Below are 20,498 nucleotides of genomic sequence, written 5' to 3' on the forward strand. Positions count from 1 at the left end.
AGATTCCTAGCACTTAACATTATCTGGCATCACCTTGTTTATCTACTTGTGTGTGTGTTTTCAATTGTCTCTTTTCACAGAAAACTCTGTGAAATCTGGAGCTTAGCCTGTCCTATTTGCCACTGTAGGAAAGAGCAAGGAGATACCCCTGCCACCATCTCTAGCTCAGTACCCATTTCAGAGTGCCAAAATGTACTCTTCCTTTTGCTCCTGTCCATCCTGCTCCCCCACCCATGACATGTACACACACATACACCCTACTTCCTTCATGTTCTGGACTCTGAGTAGAGAAGGGCCTACTGGGTTCTCACCCTCAGGGGCACCAGGCCAACTGGGAGACCAGTGCAGGCAGAATGATCCAGAGATACCTGACAGAGAGAAGGCATCACTGCCTGACCCCACCCTTCCAGCAGGGACTGGCAGAGGGGGGATGGCTGAGGAAATCCTCTGTGATTCATACTGGCAGCCTGAATGATCATCAAACACCGGGACTCTTAGACTTTGATAGGAGACTGGGGCAGGTGTGTGGCCAGCTTCTTCAAGCCAGCTGATTGGCTTTGAAGAACCATCTTCATCTCTCTGATCTTCAGTTTCTTTTGTAAAATATGGAAATTATCCCAAAGGGTCATGATCAAAGAAGATGAAGTACATGGCAAGTGTGGTACCAGACACACAGTAGGTGCTTAATAAATGTCATTTTGCCTCTCCCCTCTGGGCTTTGCCGGAGGGAAATCATGTGGAGATGTCTGCCATGTTTGTAGTCCCACAACGTGGCTCCTGCCCTCGGAGCAGCTGCTACTCACCATCCTAAGCCCTCTTAACTGTGGAGATCCTTGTATCTAAGGGCTCCCCTCGTGGGGTGGACCTTTGAAGAAGAAGTAGGGCCGATGCAGGTCTTGAAATCACATGGGGAATGGGCGATGTGGCCAAAACCCTTCCATGTCCTTGAGTAGCTCCTGCAGCTGCTCTCCGGGAGGAAGCGCAAGGTTTGCTTGGTGCCGCCCCCAGCAGCCTACCAGTCGTGTGCCGTCCTCAATGTCATCTTGACCCCCGTGGGAGAACGGTGGCCCAGCCCATCCGCGCTCACCAGCCCCTGCCCCTGGGCGCCTGTAGATATGAACCCACGACTTCCTCCGCGGTTCCCGTCCTCCTCCCGGCCTGGGGCCCCCAGATCCCCACAGCGCTCAGCCCTCCCGGCTGAGACCTCCTCCTGTGTCCCCCGCAGTGGTGTTCGGGCAGTTCGCCTTCTTCCACACGGCGCTCAACGACGTGGTGGAGGTGCACGACGGCCACAGCCAGCAAGCTCGGCTCCTAAGCTCCCTCTCGGGCTCCCACACAGGTATCGGGGGCTCGCCCATGTTGGGGGTGGCGGTGGCTGGGGCTCCGTGGGGCGGCCAAAGGGAGGGAGATGTGAATGGGGAAACCCCTCAGATCTGTGGGTGGAAGGCTCTGGCGCCAACCCCCTGTAGCCCACCCAGAGAAGAGGCTCTGCGAGCTACACCCACCCCGGTGTCTGCACCGCCCCTTTATTTAGGGCGACCACCTAAATAAAGGACACAGGGCTGTGTCCTTCTCCTGTTGGTTTATAGTTAGGCCCAACGTTCTAACTATAAGCATATTGCATTTCCACTGTAGAATGCTTAAGGGCAAAACAAAAGAATTGCATAAAGAATTAAAATAAAAATCACCCACACTGATAAGATTTAGTACATTTCCTTCCAGGCTTTGTGTCTGTTTAGATATACCTAAATAGGTATTTTACATATCTTGTTGATATGTTGATATGTACACATTTTATTAAAGTATGCACTGTGAACATTTGTCCATCATTATTTTTCTTCAGGAATAGGATTTTTAAATGCCACAAAGTAGTCTATCATATAGTTGTTTAAAATGTAATGAGTTCCTTATTGTTTAACATTTCAATTGTGTCTAAGTTTTCACTCTTAATGAACAGCAATTTGGAGTTTTATATATCTATCGTTAAACCCAACTCTAACTGTTACCTTAGAATACATTCGTAGAAGGAGAATTTCCAAGTTAAAAGTTAATGTGAGATTTTTTAATGCTTTTTATACACGTTGTCAGATATCCCCCAGAAAGGGCTTACCATTTTGTTCACTAACAGCGAGTAGGGAGAGGGCATGTTTTATTCTCACAAAAAGCAGGTAATTAAGGAACAAAAATGTCATCAGTTTGATAAATAAAAATAGAATCTCATTTTATAATTTACCTTCATTTTACTGCTAGTTAAGTTACCCCTTTGATAATATGCATATTGGCTCACGCATTTTTTTTTTTTTTTTGCATGGGCAGGCACTGGGAATCATCCCGGGCCTCCCGCTCAGCAGGCGAAAATTCTACCTGCTAAGCCCCCCGCCCATGGCTCACGCATTTTTTATTTGTGAATTTATTTGTGATTGTGAGTCAATTTTCTATTCAAATATATTCTCTTTTTTATTTAGTAAAGCTCCATATTATTATAAGCTATATATATTATACAATAGCATAACTCTTTGCCATATTATATGCTATAAAAACTTCTCCCTCCAGTTTGTCATTTGCCATTTAATTTTCTTCAGGGTGTGTTTTAATGTCAGCAAATATTAATTTTCTATGAAATCAAATCTATGAATATTTTCTTTATCAAGTCCTTTCCTTTGCTTTTTATGCTGATCAAATAAATATCCATCTTTTTCGTTTCATTGTTGTGCTCTATTACCTTTGGAATTTTTCTTGATTTATTATTTGATATAGGAAATCGAACCTTATTCTTTCAAATACAGTTAATCAGTTGTCCTAGAAGAATTTTCTACTTTACATGTACTAAAATTTTATGAAGTTATTCATCTGTGTATAGACTTTTATCTATTTCCAATTTGAGTCTTTTTTTTAATCAATATCAAAAGGTTTTAATTATTGGAACATTAAAATAATTTTTCATATTGTCATTTTTAACAAAGTGTAGGTCCCTATTGCCATTCTTTGTTTTGAATTTTTATTGGCTATTCTTGCTTGCTTTTGCCTCCACATAAAGTTTGGAAATATTTTGTCAAGTTAAAAAAAATTAATCGAGTTTTTATTGTAATTTCTTTAAATTTACCATTAATTTGGGGAGTACTTACATATTTATACTATTTCCTCTTCTTCTCATCCAGGAACATGAATCTAAACCTTCTTTCGATACCCTTCATATGGTATTATAATTTTCGTTTAGCCAGTATTTGTTCTTGGTAAAGTTTTTTACTAGCTATTTCATGAAACATTTGTTGTTGTTTTTGTTACTACTGTAAATGGGTCCTTCTTTCCCCGTTATATTTTTAATTGATTGTTGCTAGTACAGGACATCAGAAGACTAGTATTTTTGGTATATTTATTTTATTAAATCACTGAGCTCTCATATAATACTCACACTACCAACTGGTTCTCCTGGGTCCTCTAGACAGAAAGCAATGTCATCTGCAAACAAATTTGTCTCATGAATTCAGTCCTCCTTGTCAGTAGTTTTTTCTTTTGATTTCATCCTATAGCTATTAATCTATTCAGGTATATTACTTTAATAGCAATGTTGATCATTTATATTTTAGTAAAAAATGCATTTCAGAAAGGAAAAAATGCAAGAAAAAATACAGATAAATAAAAAAATAATGCATTTCATAATTTTTAAATTTAGCAGCATAGCTCATATGGTATGTGGTATACATATACCATATGGTATACAAGGAGGATTTTAATCTCCCTTGTATTAGTGGCTATCGACTGTGCCTTTATAATGCTATATTCCTATTTCTGCTTTTATTCTCAGCTCTATCAGAGGTGGTTTTTGTGAGTTGTGTTTTTTTATTTTAATTTTATTTAGCAGTTCTTCTGTAGTCTTTGTTATTGTTGTTTTTATTTTTATAATCTCTCAGCTGCTTTTCTTCTGGGTAATTTGTTCCTCTTGTTCTGAGTTCTTGAATTGAGAGCTTTGTTCATTTTTTTTCCCTGTGTAATAAAGAACATGTTTATGGCTTCATATTCACTTTTAAACATAATTTTGGACATACATTTTAATAGCACTATTTTTGTCATCATTCCTTTCTAAGTAGTCCGTGAGAGCAGTGCTTTGCTCTTTTTGCCCAAGAGTTATTTAAGAATGTCTTTTTTCCCTGTAAGAACTTGGATTTTGTTCTTGTCTTTTAAACATGTTTGCTCATTTCCATTTTTATCGTCATGTGATCCAAGAACGTGGCCTGTATCATTTCTACTTTGAGTAATAAATGAAGTTCTTCCAGTAGCCAAATACATTATTATTAATTTTTCACTCCCTAAGTACTTGAGAAAATGTGTGTTCTTGTTAGGGTCAAGAGGCCGTGCAAACTAGGGGTGCTGAGCTGAGGTTCTGGGGTCAACCTGGCTGGCCTAATCCTAGCTCTCTTACTTGCTTGCTGGCTACCTTAAGGCACACAGCTTAACCTCTCTGAGCTTTGCTTCAGAGAGGAAATTTCTATCTCTTAGAGCCATTGTTAAGACGAAACGAGCTTTGTATTTAGTATTAGGTAAGTTTTATTCAGTTTTATTATTTAAATCCTCCATATCAGTGATTCTCATCTAAATGATTTGTTTATACCACCACCTCACCCATACATACCTCACCAAAAATATAAATCAGAATTTCCTGGGATAGGATGCTTTTCAAAATCTCTTCATTCATTCATAAATATAGATAAAAATAAAAATAAATAAACGTAAGTATAAATATAGAAATATAGTGGCAGGCACAGAACCTAGAGAGAGAGTTATACATATAGAACCTAGAGATCCAGATATGGCTTTCGATACAGGCATAGATATGATGTATAGGGATAGGACCCATCAATATGGAGATAAAGATGGAGTTATACACTCGCATACCCTTGTATTCCTTTTTAAGGGGAAACACCGTTAATTAGCCACTGGTACTGATGGGAGTGAACTGGGTCCCCATGCCTGGAGTGCGTGGGGAGTGAGGGGTGGCATGAGGACCACTGCTTAACACTCATTTATTTAGTTTTTCTACCCAATAGGTCAATGAGTGAGAATGTTGTGTTAAAATATCTCTCACTACAATTGTCGTATTTTGTTGTCTTCTTGTATTTCTAACATTTTTTTTTTTTTGTATTTCTGTTGCCTGGTGTGTCTTTATTCACCTTCTTTTTTTTTAATATTTTTATTGACACATCTTCACACACATACAGTCCATACATGGTGTACAATCAGTGGCTCACAATATTATCACATAGTTGTGTAGTCACCACCATGATCAATTTTAGAACATTTTGATCACTCCAGAAAAAGAAAAAAGAAAAAAAACTCATACATCCCACACCCCTTAGTCCTCCCTCTCACTGACCACTAGTATTTCAATCTACCCAATTTATTTTACCCCTTATATCCCCTATTATTTATTTATTTATTATCCATATGTTTTACTCATCTGTCCATACCCTGAATAAAAGGAGCATAAGACACAAGGTTTTCACAATCACACAGTCACATTGTAGAAGTTATATTGTTATACAGTTGTCTTCAAGAATCAAGACAGCTTTAAGAACACAGCTCAACAGTTTCAGGTACTTCCCTCCAGCCACTCAAATACACCATGAAGTAAAAAAGGATATCTAATAGCTTTCACAATGAGACTCTGTGAATGTGAAAACCTTATGTCTGATGCTCCTTTTAGCTACTATATCAGCAGAAGAGTAGAACATATGGAATAAAAATAAATAATAGGGGGAACAAATGTTAAAATAAATTCAGTTTGAAATAGTGGTAAATGAAAGCGAGGGGTAAGGGGTATGGTACGTATAGTTTTTTTTTTCTCTATTATCATTTTATTTCTTTTTCTGTTGTCTTTTTATTTCTTTTTCTAAATCAATGCAAATGTATTAAGAAATGATGAATATGCAACTATGTGATGATATTAAGAATTACTGATTATATGTGTAGAATGGAATGATTTCTAAATGTTTTGTTTGTTAATTTTTTTTAATTAATAAAAAAAAAAGGATATCTATATAATGCATAAGAAAAACCTCCAGGATAACTTCTAACTCTGTTGGAATTCTCTCAGCCACTGAAACTTTATTTTGAGGCATTTCTGTCTTCCCCATTTTGGTCAGGAAGGCGTTCTCAATCCCATGATACTGAGAGTCCTGTCCCATGTTGCCAGAGAATTTACATCCCACGTCGGGAGTCATGTCCCACGTAGGGCAGAAGGGCTTCACCCATCTTCTTGAGAGTCTTTTTCTTATAAGAAGTATAACATTTATTTTATAGAGTGAAATATTGGGTCTGATATCTGCAGTTTGTTTTGTCCTTTCTGAATTTTTATTTGTTTTGTTTCCTGCTTTTCCATCCCCATCTGTCCCATTTCGAATTCCCAAGTTTTTGTTGATATATTTCGACTTTTATAATAATACTGTTATTGGTTATTTTAATATTAAGGATTTCTACCCCAAGAACAAGTTTTTACACTGGCATTTAGTTTTGTTGCTTCATTAGCAATACTTTCCTAGTTGCATTTATCCTTGCCAGTTCTAGATTTCCCTATTTTAATTTCTGTTTTCCAGTACAGTTCATAACTGCAATAATTTCTTATCATCTTGCATGTACGAGAACATCTTTCAATTTTTTTGACGTGTCATATGAAGACATTTTTATTGCAAATCAAATTGTGGGCTACTTTTCTTTGCAGCAATTATTATGCTCTATTCTGACATTTAATATTACAGGCAAGGTAGATCCCAATCCTATTCTTTGTCCTTGTCGATGACGTATACTTTTCTGTCTACATGCCTTTTTCCTTCATTCCTAAAATTAAAAAGCCACTAAGCTGTGTTGTGGTAAAGGTGACTTTTCATTAGATCTTGCACTTAGAAAAGTATTTCAGTCTGAATCTCAAATCTTAATTTTTTTCTCCTTTAATTTTTCTGCCTCTTCTTTGGAATTCTTGATAAATGTGTATTAAATTTTTTTAATCTATCTTCCTTGTCACTTGTCATTTCTCTCACTATTTTGATCTCTTATTGCTTTTCGTGTGGAATCTGGGAGATTTTCCTAAACTTAGTCTCTATTTCACTATTCCATTTCTGTAGAATCCCACTGCTGTGAACTGATCTTTGTCACTAAATCTTAATGATCTCAGATCCTTCCTTTGGCATATCCTTCTCTTCTGATTTCACACATGCAACGTGAGAGTTAATCTTATGATAACCATGATTGAAAATCTTCTGAGGATTTTGTTTGTTCTTTGTTGTAGTTCAAAGAAAAATATTTGCCTTGACATTTCAGATGGGTCTCCTCCTTTAAAACTTTTGAATCTTCTATGCAGTGTTTTTACTCTGCTCTTACCATAGAGAAAAAGTTCTGCAAACATCCAGAATTGGACATTGAAAGGGGTTCTATGAGAGATTATAGGAGTCCTTGTCTAGATATGTCAGGTCAGATAAGGAGAGGATGGAAAGTTAGATTCTGCTGTGCTAAGCAGAATCCACTGGACCTTAGAAGAGTAGCAAAAGATGGCGGCAATAAAGAAGGGAGGCTTTGTCTTTCTGAGTTTTATTTTTTGTTTGCTTTGGCAGCCAGAAGCTATTGGGGTCAAAGGTAAATCTAAGTGTGCCACTCCCCACGGTCATTAGTGTCACATGGGGCTTTCTGGAAGCACTGCTGGGACCCAGATGTGCCTCCCAGTGACTCTTTGGCTGGTCTTGGACCCAGTTCTCTCTGTAGTGTAAGTGTAGCCTGGCTCCCTATAATCCCTGCTTGCCTTCCGATGGTGGGGTGAGCAGCTGTTCCCAGGGGTACCTGGGCTGTGGAGGGGCAGCATGGTTAGTGGCCATGCCACTGTCCTCCACCCATGTTTCCAAGGCTCCCTCAGAATGGTGAGGGCAAGCAGCACTACGATGGCAGTCTTCACTCACTTCACATCCGTGTCACGTCAAGCAGAAGAGATATCTCTATCTTCTAATAAAAAGGCTGTCAACCTCTTCTGGATTCCAGTGCCAATGCAAATTTTCACCAATTTGTGTGCTGTTGGTTGACTGGCTGTACATCTTGGTTTGCCCGGGACAGTCCCAGTTTTCACTTGGTTGTCCCAACATGATGATAAATAGTCCTTTCTTTCAGACTCAGAAGTTTCCTAATATGAACAATAAATTATACAATCACTCTGGTTTTCAATCATTTCACTGGGGATCTGGGAAAGGCCGGTTGCTCCCAAGCCATCGTGCCCCTTCCCAAAAACTGACCCCATTTTTTTCATCAGATTTATGTCAATTCTCCGAGTAAACCACCGATCGGTTTAATAATAGCTATTCTCCCCATTCCTGTGGGCCAACTCATATTTGGAAGCTTTCTCTTTTCCAGGCAAGGCAGGTCGTTTAATTTTTCTGAACTTCTCTTACTGATCTTCTAAACAGTTGTGCTGAACTGTGTCCTGCCAACCTCTCACTGACTGTGACGGTAGGACCGTGGTTGTGAAAGCTCCCTGAAACCATAATGTGCATAAAAGTGTGAAGTTTTTTTTCAAGAAGGAATAAAGAATGCTAAAGGAATTGTGGTGTGGAGGTATTGACATCCCCTCCTTCCTGGCCTGGATTCTATCTACTGAACCCTACAGCCGGATTCACTCTCTTCCTCTCCTGCTCACCCTTTATCTCGGCAGGAGAATCTCTGCCCTTGGCTACCTCCAATCAAGTTCTCATTAAGTTCAGTGCCAAAGGCCAAGTCCCAGCCAGAGGTTTCCACTTTGTTTATCAAGGTATGTAGGATGTGGGTATGGGAGGTGCAAAAGCAGTCTCTGTTCTTCAGTGTTCCAGTGACCTAAAGAATAGTGAACTTTAACCTTAACCTGAGTCTCACTCTTAGGGCAGTTATTGGTTTGTGGGGCAATGCCCTAAAATCAGCTGAATTTTATATATTCATTTACTCAGGAGACTTTTCCTGGAGCACACTCTATGTTGAATGAGAGGAGAAATCAGACATAGAAAGCTAAATCTCCACTCCATTGTCTGGTACAGTCCGAATGGCATCGGGAAGACCAGCTCAGGGCTCTTCCCTAGACTCTGTCTGGGGAGCTTGGTTTTATCTGCAGGACACAGTGAAAGGGTGGGGAAGACACGGGCTCTGGAGTGAGTGGAACATGAATTTGAGTACTAGCTCTGCCACTTTCCAGTTTCACCTCTTGAAGCCCCTGTTTTCTCTCCTATAAAATGAGGATAATAATCATACTTACCTCACAGGGTCGCAAATAAGATTTAAAAAGAGCTCACAAAGCAGCTGGCACAAAACAGATAATCAGGCAAAAAACTTTGCCTTCCTGCCTGGCCCTGAAAGGCAAAGTCTTGGAGTGTCCCAGCTTCCACCTACAGGCTGTCCGCTCCCCTTCCCCAGGAGACCTTCTCCCTTTCCAGGTCCCAGGTTCTAAGCACGGTCCTGTTCAAATGACTCTGCCCAGGATGAGCTACATTTTCCTGTGTGAGCTCATCCAGCCCCAGAAGATGCCACCAGTGGGGTCTGGGTTACAGGGGCTCCTACCAGCAACGCAGGAAGGAGGAGAGATAGTCCAGGTCAGAGAGAGCAGGGCTCAGGCCAGGACCTGAAGGTGCCTGGGGAGAAGAGGCCAAAGGCAGGGGAGAGACTGAAAGTGGAGGAGAAAGGGGTCCTTATCCCCATTAGGAGACTGGAGCCCCAATGGGGATAGGGGCATCACTGCAAAGACAAAGAACAAAATTAGGTCTGACATCTGGGTCTGGTGGCCTCAAACTACCTTCCGTGGTTTCCAGAAGCTCTGGTGCAAAGCTTTACATGTCTACCCATAGTTCCCATGTCAAAAGACACCATTCTAGAGAGTTCCCCTTCCCCTGCCTTAAGGGAAAGTGCTCAGAGCCCCTTACTGGTCCAATCCAGAGTGTCTCCATTCCAGTTCAATAGTGTGTCCATCCTGGGTCAGTTCCCAGAGGGGTGAGACTGGCCCCTCAATGCCCTTGTCCCCTGCAGCGGTGCCCCGAACCAGTGCCACGCAGTGCAGCTCTGTGCCGGAACCACGCTATGGCAAGAGGCTGGGCAGTGACTTCTCGGTGGGGGCCGTCGTCCGCTTCGAATGCAGCTCCGGCTATGCCCTGCAGGGGTCCCCCGAGATTGAATGCCTCCCGATTCCTGGGGCCTTGGCCCAGTGGAATGTCTCAGCACCAATATGTGTCGGTGAGTCCCTGGACCCCGAGGATTGGGGGTGGGGGAGAGGGCGGGAGGGAGTTGGGGAAGCAAACCGTCATTTTCTCTGGAGAGGCAGCAATGCCCAGCAGATGCCTAAAGCCTCTTCCCGCCAACATAACTTTAATTAAGGTGTCCCTCTCCGGCCAAGTTATAGGTCCCATGGTGTATGTGTGGAGAGCAGCAAGGACGGAGGAGGTTGTGGTTTGGAGGGCTGAGAGGAAGTGCCCAAGAACGAAGGGAGGCTAAGGGTCCAGATCCAGTAGGAGAGGAGCGGGGGAAGTCATGGGAGAATGAGAAAGCCCTAAGGGAGAAGCCAGCATAGGCGGAATCACGAGCAGAGCCTGGGAGCTCTGATGGAAGAGCCCATTTGGGGAGGAACATGGGGGAACCACAGGACAACTGGGAGGGGAGCCTCTGACCAGAGCCGCCCCTCCTTGCCAAGTGCCCTGCGGAGGCAATCTCACGGAGCGCAAGGGTACCATCCTGTCCCCCGGCTTCCCGGAGCCCTACCTGAACAGCCTCAACTGCGTCTGGAAGATCTTGGTCCCTGAAGGCGCCGGCATCCAGGTAGGAGCCAGGAGGCAGCCCCATCAGGCAGGTGGCCGGACCCGGGTGCTAGATATTACCCAGCCCTGGATTAGGGGGAGCTGGGAGGAGACCTGTCAGCCCAACCCCTTTCCCTGTGACTGGGGAAGGTGGGTTCAAGTGTGGGGTGTGGCCACAGACAGAAAAACCCAAGCTTTCACCAGCCAAAGGCGCTTCAGCGGGCATGAGGAGAGGAACTGGTAACACCGAGGAAGGAGGAGAGGTGGACATTGGCTTGGAGCTTTGAGAAGGCTGAAAGAAGGATGCAGGCCTGGAGCTGAATTCTGACATTGGGGAGGATTCATAAGAAATTGTTTTCAGATGGCTTAAGGGGTTTCTTAAGATTGCTGGGAGACAGCGTGTGTGGGAGGTCATTTCAGGTAAGGGAAAGGAGTGAACCAAGGAGCACAGTCAGAACAGAAAATCCACCAAGCACACCTCTAAGGAGTCACACCCACTACCTGAGCTGTAAGAGCACAACTGGGGGCATAACTGGTGTCCAGTGGTAAGAGTCAAGTGGACGGAGACCCCAGCATTGGTGCTGTGGTATGGAAGTGACCAGGAACCTGCAAGGCCAGCAGAGAGGCAGCAGGCAGACTCAAGTTGACGGAGCTGGTCAGCAGAGGGTTGCTGGTCCTTGCTGAGGCTGTCTGATGCAATCAAAATAGGAAGGTGGGGAAACCCTAGGAATGTTTGAGAGATAGACTGAAGTATTCCCACTTCCTGCAATTTCCTTTCCCCATTCTCTACCCTGCAAAGTACCCCCACTGTCTTTTAATCGTTAATTTCACATCTGTCTCCTCCAGGGTAGGAACTGCCTTTTTCTTTTATTGAATGGGCGTAACACACAATCTGGCCCAGAGTTGTGGCTCAGTAATTGAATTAATTACTAGAAGAGAAGAGAGAGAAGGAGGGAGAAAGGGTAAACTAAAGGATACGCGCAGCTGCCTAATCAACAACTCAATCAATCCCTCTGCCTTATCAGATTCAAGTCATCAGTTTTGTCACAGAACAGAATTGGGACTCCCTGGAGGTGTTTGACGGAGCAGATAACACTGTAACCATGCTGGGAAGCTTCTCAGGTAAGACGGGGCTTTCAGGGCCCTCAACTTGAAGTAATAAGTATGATGATGATGATGATGATGATGGTTATCATCATTAAAATATAATTCTCATCCCATAAAATTTGCCATTTTAAAGCATATAATGCAGTGATTTTTAGTATATTCACAAGGTTGTACAACCATCACCGTTATCAAATCCTGGAATATTTTTATCATCCCCAAAAAGCAAACAGATACCCATCAGCAGTTACTCCCTATTTCCTCTCCCCCCAACCCCTGGCAACCACTAATCTACCTTCTTATATTCATGAATTTGCCTGTTGTGGACATTTCATATGAATGAGGTCATACAACATGTGACCTTTCGTATCTGGCTTCTTTCTCTTAGCATAAGGTGTTCACGGTCCATGAATGCTGCAACACGTATCTGTTCCTCATTCTTTTTATGACTAAGTAATACTCTATTATGTGGGTACGCCACCTTTTGTTTATCCATTGATAGGTTGATGGACATTTGGGTCTATTTTCAGGGCCATTATATATAATGCTGCTATGAACGTTCATAGACAAGTTTTTGTGCTAACGTATATTTTCAGTTCTCTTAAAGAATTCCACCTAGGAGGGGAATTTCTGAATCTATGTGTAACTTTTGAGGAATTACCAGACTATTTGACAAAGTGGCTGCGCCATTTTACATTCTGGCGGTGGACTATTTTGTCACTTAGCGATTTTTTAAAATTGCGATCATTTAGGACTTGGTCTTGGGGGGCAGTAAGTCAGCAGGTAGCATAAAACATAAGGAACGGGGAGGAGCTTGCGGGTCTGGGGAGGCAAAGCCTAAATAACCCTTGGTTTCCTTGTCCTAGGGACAACTGTGCCTGCCCTTCTGAACAGCACCTCCAATCAGCTCTACCTTCATTTCTACTCAGATATCAGTGTGTCTGCAGCTGGTTTCCACCTGGAGTACAAAAGTGAGAATTTGGGTTCTCAGCTGTGCATAGGGCTCAGGATGGGAGCTAACAGTTACCAAGTACCCAGAAGGAGCAGGGATTGGGCTGGATGTTTTATATTATCCATCCCAATTAAGCCTTATCCTAGACCTGGATGAGGATGCTAAAGCTCAGAGAAGACTTGTGACCTCCCCAAGCTTGCAAAGCCAGTAAGTGGTAAAGCTGGGATTAGCACAGGTGTCTGTGACTCAAAAACTTCTGTTCTTCCCTTGTGTCCAGGAATGGGAACAGGAAAGGGGTCTGATTATTGGCCTAGACCCCAATATATAATTTGGGCTACAGGAAAATGTAGGTGTGCCCCTCTAATCCTAAAATCTGGCCCCTCCAACCCCCAGTTCTGTGACAACCATCATCTTAGAGGTTCCTTCCCTCATAGGAATCTTTGCTCCTCTTTGGCCAGGTTTCTCCCTCCAGACTCAAACCTTATATCCTGGCTTCCAGCACCCTAAGAAGTCACCATGAAAAACTCTTAAAAGAGAGCAGGTCTTTGTTCCCTCTGGGGAACATAAAGAGTGAGTTTGCTGGAGAGACTGCTTTCTCTGCGAAACATCCTGGGGCTGCCTGCCCATTCCCTTCCTTATGGGTATAGGAAATAATAGGCAGACGGGAGTGTTTGTTACACATTCATTTACAAATAGTTACTGAGAATTTACTATGCTCCAAGTGCTAGGTCAGGTCTTCTTAGAATTGGGTAGGATCAGGAGGGTTAAGGCCACTCACGACCCATTGTAGGGACAGACATGTAGACAGAGCATTGAAGATGCTCTCATGGCTGTCTCTAGAGGGTAAAGTGTAGTGGTCTCAAGAAGAGAATGGACACTTTTCCCTGGGGCAGGTGAAGAGGTGAATGCCATGAGAAGCTTCAGTAAGATGCTTGAACCAGGTCTTATACGTTTAATTCAGAAAACATAGCTAGTCTAGAACATGTCACCTCCCATGAAACAAAGATGAATGGCATGGTCGCTAACCTCGAGCACAAAGTCTAGGAGAAGAGATGGTTATGGAGACAATAGTTTTCTTACAACACAATATGCCAAGGAAGTACAGAAAAGGGGTGCTAAGATGGAGCATCAGACACAAGGTTTTCACAATCACATAGTCACAGTGCAAAAGCTATATCATTATACAATCATCTTCAAGAAACATGACCACTGGAATACAGCTCTATATTTTCAGGCACTTCCTCCAGTCTCTCCAACACACCTTAACTAAAAAGGTGATATCTATACAATATGCAAGAATATCCAGGATAACCTCTTGACTCTTTGAAATCTCTCAGCCATTGATACTCTATTTTGTCTCATTTCCCTCTTCCCCCTTTTGGTCGAGAAGGTTTGCTCAATCCCTTGATGCCAAGTCCCAGCTCATTCTAGGATTTTCGTCCCACCTTGCCAGGAAGGTCCACACCCCTGGGAGTCATGTCCCACATAGAGAGGGGGAGGGTGGTGAGTTTGCTTCTTATATTGGCTGAGAGAGACAGGCCACATCTGAGCAACAAAAGAGATTCTCTGGGGGGTGACTCTTAGGCCTAATTTTAAGTAGACTTGACCTATCCTTTGTGGGGTTAAGTTTCATATGAACAAACTCCAGGACTGAGGGCTCAGCCTGTTGCTTTGGTTGTCCACACTGCTTGTGAGAATATCAGGAATTCTCCACTTGAGGAAGTTGAATTTTCCCCCTTTCTCACCACTCTCCCAAGGGACCTTTGCAAATACTTTTTACTCACTGTTCAAATCTCTCTGGGATTTATTGGCACATCACTCTGGACAAACCTACAAAGTCTCATGCCCTACCCAAGATTCCACGTACTTATGGTGTTCAATTAAACTGTCCACATAAATTATATTTGGAAATGCACTAATCAAAAAATAAATTTTGTACCAAATAAACATTTTTTGCTTTAGTCTCACATATAAGTTAGTTTTAAAATATGAATTACCATCTATTTTAAACACCCTGCAATATTGACATTCCTTTGTTCTTCCTCTTGCAAAAACATTTTTTAATTTGTACATTTAGTCACTATCATTATACACTCTAAGCATTCCTGAATTATACGATCTCAGTCTTTACTGGCTACTTTTCCTTCTGATTTCATTTGTGCCACCTGCCCTCCTCCCTCTGTCATTCTCACATTCAGCTTCATTCAGCATTCTAACATTATTGTATTACAGTTAGGTAGTATTGTGCTATCCATTTCTGAATTTTTACAATCAGTCCTGTTGCACAATCTGTATCCCTTCAGCTCCAGTCACCCAATGTCTACCCTGCTTCTATCTCCTCCCATGGCCTCTGTTCTTACATGAAATTCCCCAAGTTCATTCAAAATGAATGAACTTTATCTGGGTGGTTAGGAGATGATTAATTGGATCCCAGGACGCTCATCATCTGAAGAAAAGCTGAAGTGTGCACCTGGTAGGAAAGACCTGGGACAGCTGGAAGCCAAGGATCCTGAGGAGTAGAAGATAAGACAGAACCTATGAGACCTTGCTCCCAAGAGTTCTAAGGCTTCACCCATCTCGTGGAGAGAAATATCAGGGCTTTTTGAATCAGTAATGATGTTCTTTTTACCTTCTTTACTCTGTTTTCTATAATTCTGCTTCCTTACCCAATATTTTATTTGATCTTAAATGTCCCTTAGAATCTGCTCTGTTCTTTATTCTTCCAAGGATACTTCCCTCTTAAATTTCTTAGTAATTCTACTCTCTCATTCCCAGGAAAAATTCCCCTCTTCTCAATTTTCTTTGTCTTAGGGAAGTGGCATTTTTTTCAGTAGTTAAAGTTTATTATGCACTGTCCTTTCATGGTTCGAAGAGGTAGGAGAAAATGGAGGTTCCCATTAACACTTGGAGACTAGAATTCCTAGGGAGCCAAGAACCCTGTAGTCATATTTTTGTTTTATAGATGATGTATAAAGAGGGCAAAGAAGATGGAGAATTAACTGTTATTGTAGAGGCAAATGGTTTTAAAGGGTACTGAAAAGTCCTATCTACTCCTATGACTCATATTTAATGTTTATATAATTGAAATGGAAATGGAACAATATGTTTCCGAGAGCAATAAATTGCATATGATAAAAAATATTTCTTCTTTTGTTGTAAACTTGATTTATATAAAATTGGGCTATGCAGTGTAAAAGAAATTAGAATCAACGTTTCTTGGTCTCCTTCTTTTTCTCTCTCTCTGGCTTCATCTTTCTCTCCATTCCATTTTGCCTCTTACCACACTCATTTGCTCTCACTCTCTTTCCTTTTCCCTCTCTCTCTCCCTCCTATGCTTTCTGTCTGTCACTGCCCTTTCCTGTTCCCTCTTTTTCCTCACCGATAAGTAAATCTCCATGACTAAGCTGTGATCACCCCACTGAATGCTTTCCACTTGGAGTGCAGAGAAGAGTGAGGAAAAAGACAAAATGGAGAACTTCAAACTCAGGTTTTTGACTGTTTTCATCCATGTTCTTGAGGTCTTTTGTCCCAGCTGCTGAGAATTTTGGACATAGGCCCAAATAGCCTTGATTCCCAAACATCTTTCCAAGCACCCTCTCTTCTCAAAAGCGTATATAGTCTAGGAATTGATGGGAAGGGCACAAGGGAACATGCTGGAGTAATGGTAATAATGCTCTGTAGTTCCAATAGGAGTTTGGATTATACAGGTGCGTGCATTAGTCAAAACTCAGTAATTGTATCTTAGGATTTGTGCATTTTGTTATATGTAAATATTTCCTCAGAAGAGGCAAAAAGCAAATGGACTTATGAGCATGTCATCCCTGAAAGTGGGACAATAATTCATCTACTGCTGTTCAAGAAGATGGAACTGGTGGGTGGTGGACTAGGCTGACCAGTCCTTCCTGGTTCCTTTTGTACTGGCGCCTGGCCCTCGGCAGGCATTGTACACATGGATGCCCAGGGAGCCTGTATCCCCCACGGGAGCTACTGAGAGGGAGGAGACTGCCCATTCCTATGCTTCCTGGACCATGGAAGAGACCCAGGGTCAGACCCTATCACAAAGGCCTTCCTCTCCTCTCTGTTACGCTTGGTGAGAGAAGACTACTTTGGGGTAGGCAGAGAACTCAGCTTATAGCCAGCGCTTTGCCTCATCACGATTCTTCTCGCCCTTGTCTCTGGAGAAGTGCACTCCAAGTCCAGTTGATCAATACCCAAGGATTTAATCAGTACATCTTAAACATCCACACCTACAGGGGACTTCTGAGGCACACTGGAGGAGCATGCGCCTGAGCAGTTAGGAGACGCTCCACTCCCATTTGCCGTGCCGGAGTCGGTCAGGAAAGGATTCCAAGCAGGAGGTGAAGGATGAGGACAATTTTGAGTATGGGGGGAGGAGCATGGGGACAAGGCCACACATGGGCTCACGTGGCCACAGATCTCCATCTCCCTTTGGGCAGTGGGATCAGACCAGGAGTTAGGCAGGGCTTGGTGTGAATCCCAGTCTGTGACTTACTAAGGATGTCTCTGGGCCTTACCTAGTCTGCATCTTCACCTATAAAACAATGTTAAAACCTGCTTTATGAGCATGAGATGATGCTTGGACCACTTGTGCCTGAACTTGCACATAGGAAGTGACCAGCAAGAGCTGCTCCAGTGATGAGGCTATGGGGAGGGAAGAGGAGAAGGGGGAGGAAGATTAAGGTACATGTGCTCCCAAAGCACCTGGCAATGCTGGGAGTCTAACAAATGAAGGAGAGTGGAGGAAGAGCATTTGAGAGCCTATAGAGGTGATCTTGAAAAGGAACCAAGCCAAGAGATGGAGGTCCTAGAATGTCAGGATGAGAATGTTAGATTCTTTGTAATAGGCCATAGGGACTCCCTTCAAATTCTTGAACAAGGAAGCCCCATGATTCAAGTAGAGGTTGTGAGAAGTGTAGATAACTTGTGAGTGCTGGACAGACCACAACAGCGATGGCTTAGGGGAGGATGGGAGGAAGGCTGGTTCAGATCTAGTGGTGAGTTGAAGGCCAGGCCCAGAGCTGAGTGTTGGAGGTGAAGTGAGAGGACTCACCGAATACTGTTCCCCAAAAGGAGCTCACCTGACCTTCAAAACACAGCCAGCAGGAGAAATAAGGCAGCAGAGATACTTATCTTCTGGCAAACTTTTCTCAGGTTGATCTGTCCCAGGGAGTGGAACTATTTTTGGACCCCTGAAAATCACTGAGTTACTCCTTCCAATAACTTCTTTCTGTCGTCTTGCTTTGTTTTTGCATTTCTTAGCAGGTGGGAATTGTCTTTGTATGGCAAAAAAAGAAATGGAGGGAAGTTGGGAGAAGGAGGTGGGAGAGTTGTGGGACAGCTCCTACAGAGAGGTCCAGGGTTTCAGGCTGGGGTTTGGGAGATTCCTGGCCCTGCTACCTCTGCTCCAAAGTCTGTGCTGGGTGGGCACAGCTCTGGGCAATGGGTGGCTTGATGTTCATGACTGGGTGGGACCACAGAGACTTCAGGATGAGAGCTTCCTGCCCCAAGGAGCTTTAGTCTGATGACTCCTTCTGCCATATAAATATTCTAATGTTCCCCACGTGGTCTGAGGTGAAAAAAGTTGGAAAGCAACAGCCTAGAGACCAGGAGGAGATGCGGCATATATTAGAAGCACCCCTTTTCCTCTCCACTGCCAGGATCCACCTTCCGCCTACTATTGTCCTGACAGCCATTCTGTCTGTCCCTGTCTTGCCTAGCGGTGGGCCTGAGCAGCTGCCCAGAACCTGCGGTGCCCAGTAATGGGGTGAAGACTGGCGAGCGTTACTTGGTGAATGATGTGGTCTCCTTCCAGTGTGAGCCAGGATACGCCCTCCAGGTACTACCCCTTACCCCCAGGGCAGGAAATAGGTGTCCCCTATAATGGGGTTGGCCTGTCTTGCACCCAGAACAGCCGTCACCAAAGATGGGGAGCAGCAGCCCCCCAACCACCTCCCACAGCACCCCTGGGGAACCATTATCCCCTCCTGGAGCTATTCATGTAGAAGACAAACTGCTGACGTTAGCGATTAGGCCCAAGCCAGCCTCGAATATGATCCTACAAAGTTGGGTTTGATTAGACATTAAGAAAATGTAATTTTCCTTCGAAAGCCGTGAGGGAATTTAGTAATTAAAGGAGTCTCACAAGGAAGCCTTTAGTAATGAGAATTCTTTGGTAATGACTGTTAATAACCATCCTTTCCAAAAACCTCTCTGCCTCTGCCTCTGCCCACAGAGCATCTATTTTATAACTTTGTACCTTTGCATATCTTGTTCCTTAAAATGAGGCCCTTGAACAAGCCCCCCTGTCCCAGCTTCAATTGTGCAATTGTGCCCTCGGGGGCAGCTAGCCCACCGCTGTTCCTGATTCCTCCAGGGCCATGCCCACATCTCCTGCATGCCGGGGACGGTGCGGCGCTGGAACTACCCTCCTCCACTCTGTATTGGTAAGACAGCCCCGACTGCTTCCGTTCATTCAGATCTGTTCTCTACCAGGCATTTGAGCTAAATGACACATCACTGGGTTCAAGGTTAAGTCAGAAGAACATTTGGTGTTCTGGGTTTGTTCCCAGCCAGTGGCTTTGGACTGATGTTTGCGTTACCTTTAACCCTCATTCAAGGCTGCCATGAAGTTTGGAAACCTCCATGCATCTAATGAAACATTACAGGAGGTTGCTGGTGGCCCTTCTGATTCCAGATGCTCAACCAAGCCCCACATAAAACTGTCGGGCGCTCTGGGCTGTCCTTGACTTTTCCTGGGACCGGCAGATAAATCTGCAAAGGGAGAAATGCCCGGGGTTCCGTGTGCAGCAGGGACTTTGCTTAGTTGGATTTCTTATTCTCTGCTTAGTGATGATAAAGAGATCAATGGACTCGAGAAAATGCTGAGTCTCCTCCCTATAGAATCTTCTAAGCAAGTCAGGGAAGGGAGAAACTAACATATACTGAGGGTCTCCCATGTGCTGGGCATGGCACTACATGTTTCTTCACAGCAGCTCCTCAGAGAGATATTATTAGCCTCATTTTTAGGAAACGAGGAAAACTAAGATAGGAAAACTAAGGCTCTTCGAATCAGAAAGGAAGTGGCAGCAACAGGAACAGAACCTGCTTGTCTGATGCCCGATTGTAAAGTGAAACTAAGTGCGACACGGGGTTGGAAGCCTACTGATCCAGGGAGTGTCACTTGGGCGTTATGGATTTTACCTTCCATGATGTCAGGATGCAAGGTCTGGTCGTCAGCCAAGCACGCGAAAAGTATGACTTCTTGGCCCAGGGCGCTCTCCCCATTACATGGCATGAAGGCCTTGCCAAGGAAATCATAGTCATAGCAGCTACCATTCATTGCTAGGTATGCCAGCCCCTGTTCCAAGTGAGGTGCAGCCCTTTCTCATTTAATCCTAATAAAAAAACAGAAGTAGGTGCTGCTATGAGTTCCATTTTATAGCTTAGGAGGCTGAGGTTTGCAGTGGAGGGATGAGGGGTTTGGTTTAGAACTTGCCCAAGGTCACACAGAAAGTGGACTGTTGGGTTTCTGACCCAGGTAGCTGGATGCTGGAGCCCCTGCACTAATGCCCCCACTGTTCAGGTCACACTCTCCCTGGAAAGGCCTTGCCTGGACACTGCCACAGCGTCCCCGCTGCTCCTTT

The 20,498-nt window shown here is 43.6% G+C and overlaps 1 protein-coding gene across 1 annotated transcript in view; it reads left to right on the forward strand.

The window, feature by feature from the left end:
• The window catches only part of CSMD2 (CUB and Sushi multiple domains 2), a 609,437-nt gene that overhangs the window by 456,607 nt on the left and 132,332 nt on the right, over nucleotides 1–20,498 (forward strand). Inside the window, exons 32-39 of the mRNA XM_077150390.1 lie at nucleotides 1,226–1,339; nucleotides 8,684–8,779; nucleotides 10,018–10,221; nucleotides 10,676–10,800; nucleotides 11,804–11,900; nucleotides 12,749–12,853; nucleotides 18,573–18,691; nucleotides 19,229–19,298. Of these exons, the coding sequence (XP_077006505.1) occupies nucleotides 1,226–1,339; nucleotides 8,684–8,779; nucleotides 10,018–10,221; nucleotides 10,676–10,800; nucleotides 11,804–11,900; nucleotides 12,749–12,853; nucleotides 18,573–18,691; nucleotides 19,229–19,298 (930 nt within the window). The remainder of the gene's footprint in view (nucleotides 1–1,225; nucleotides 1,340–8,683; nucleotides 8,780–10,017; nucleotides 10,222–10,675; nucleotides 10,801–11,803; nucleotides 11,901–12,748; nucleotides 12,854–18,572; nucleotides 18,692–19,228; nucleotides 19,299–20,498) is intronic.

Source organism: Tamandua tetradactyla, chromosome 2, assembly GCF_023851605.1.
Source record: "Tamandua tetradactyla isolate mTamTet1 chromosome 2, mTamTet1.pri, whole genome shotgun sequence".
In the NCBI taxonomy this organism is placed as follows: domain Eukaryota; kingdom Metazoa; phylum Chordata; class Mammalia; order Pilosa; family Myrmecophagidae; genus Tamandua; species Tamandua tetradactyla.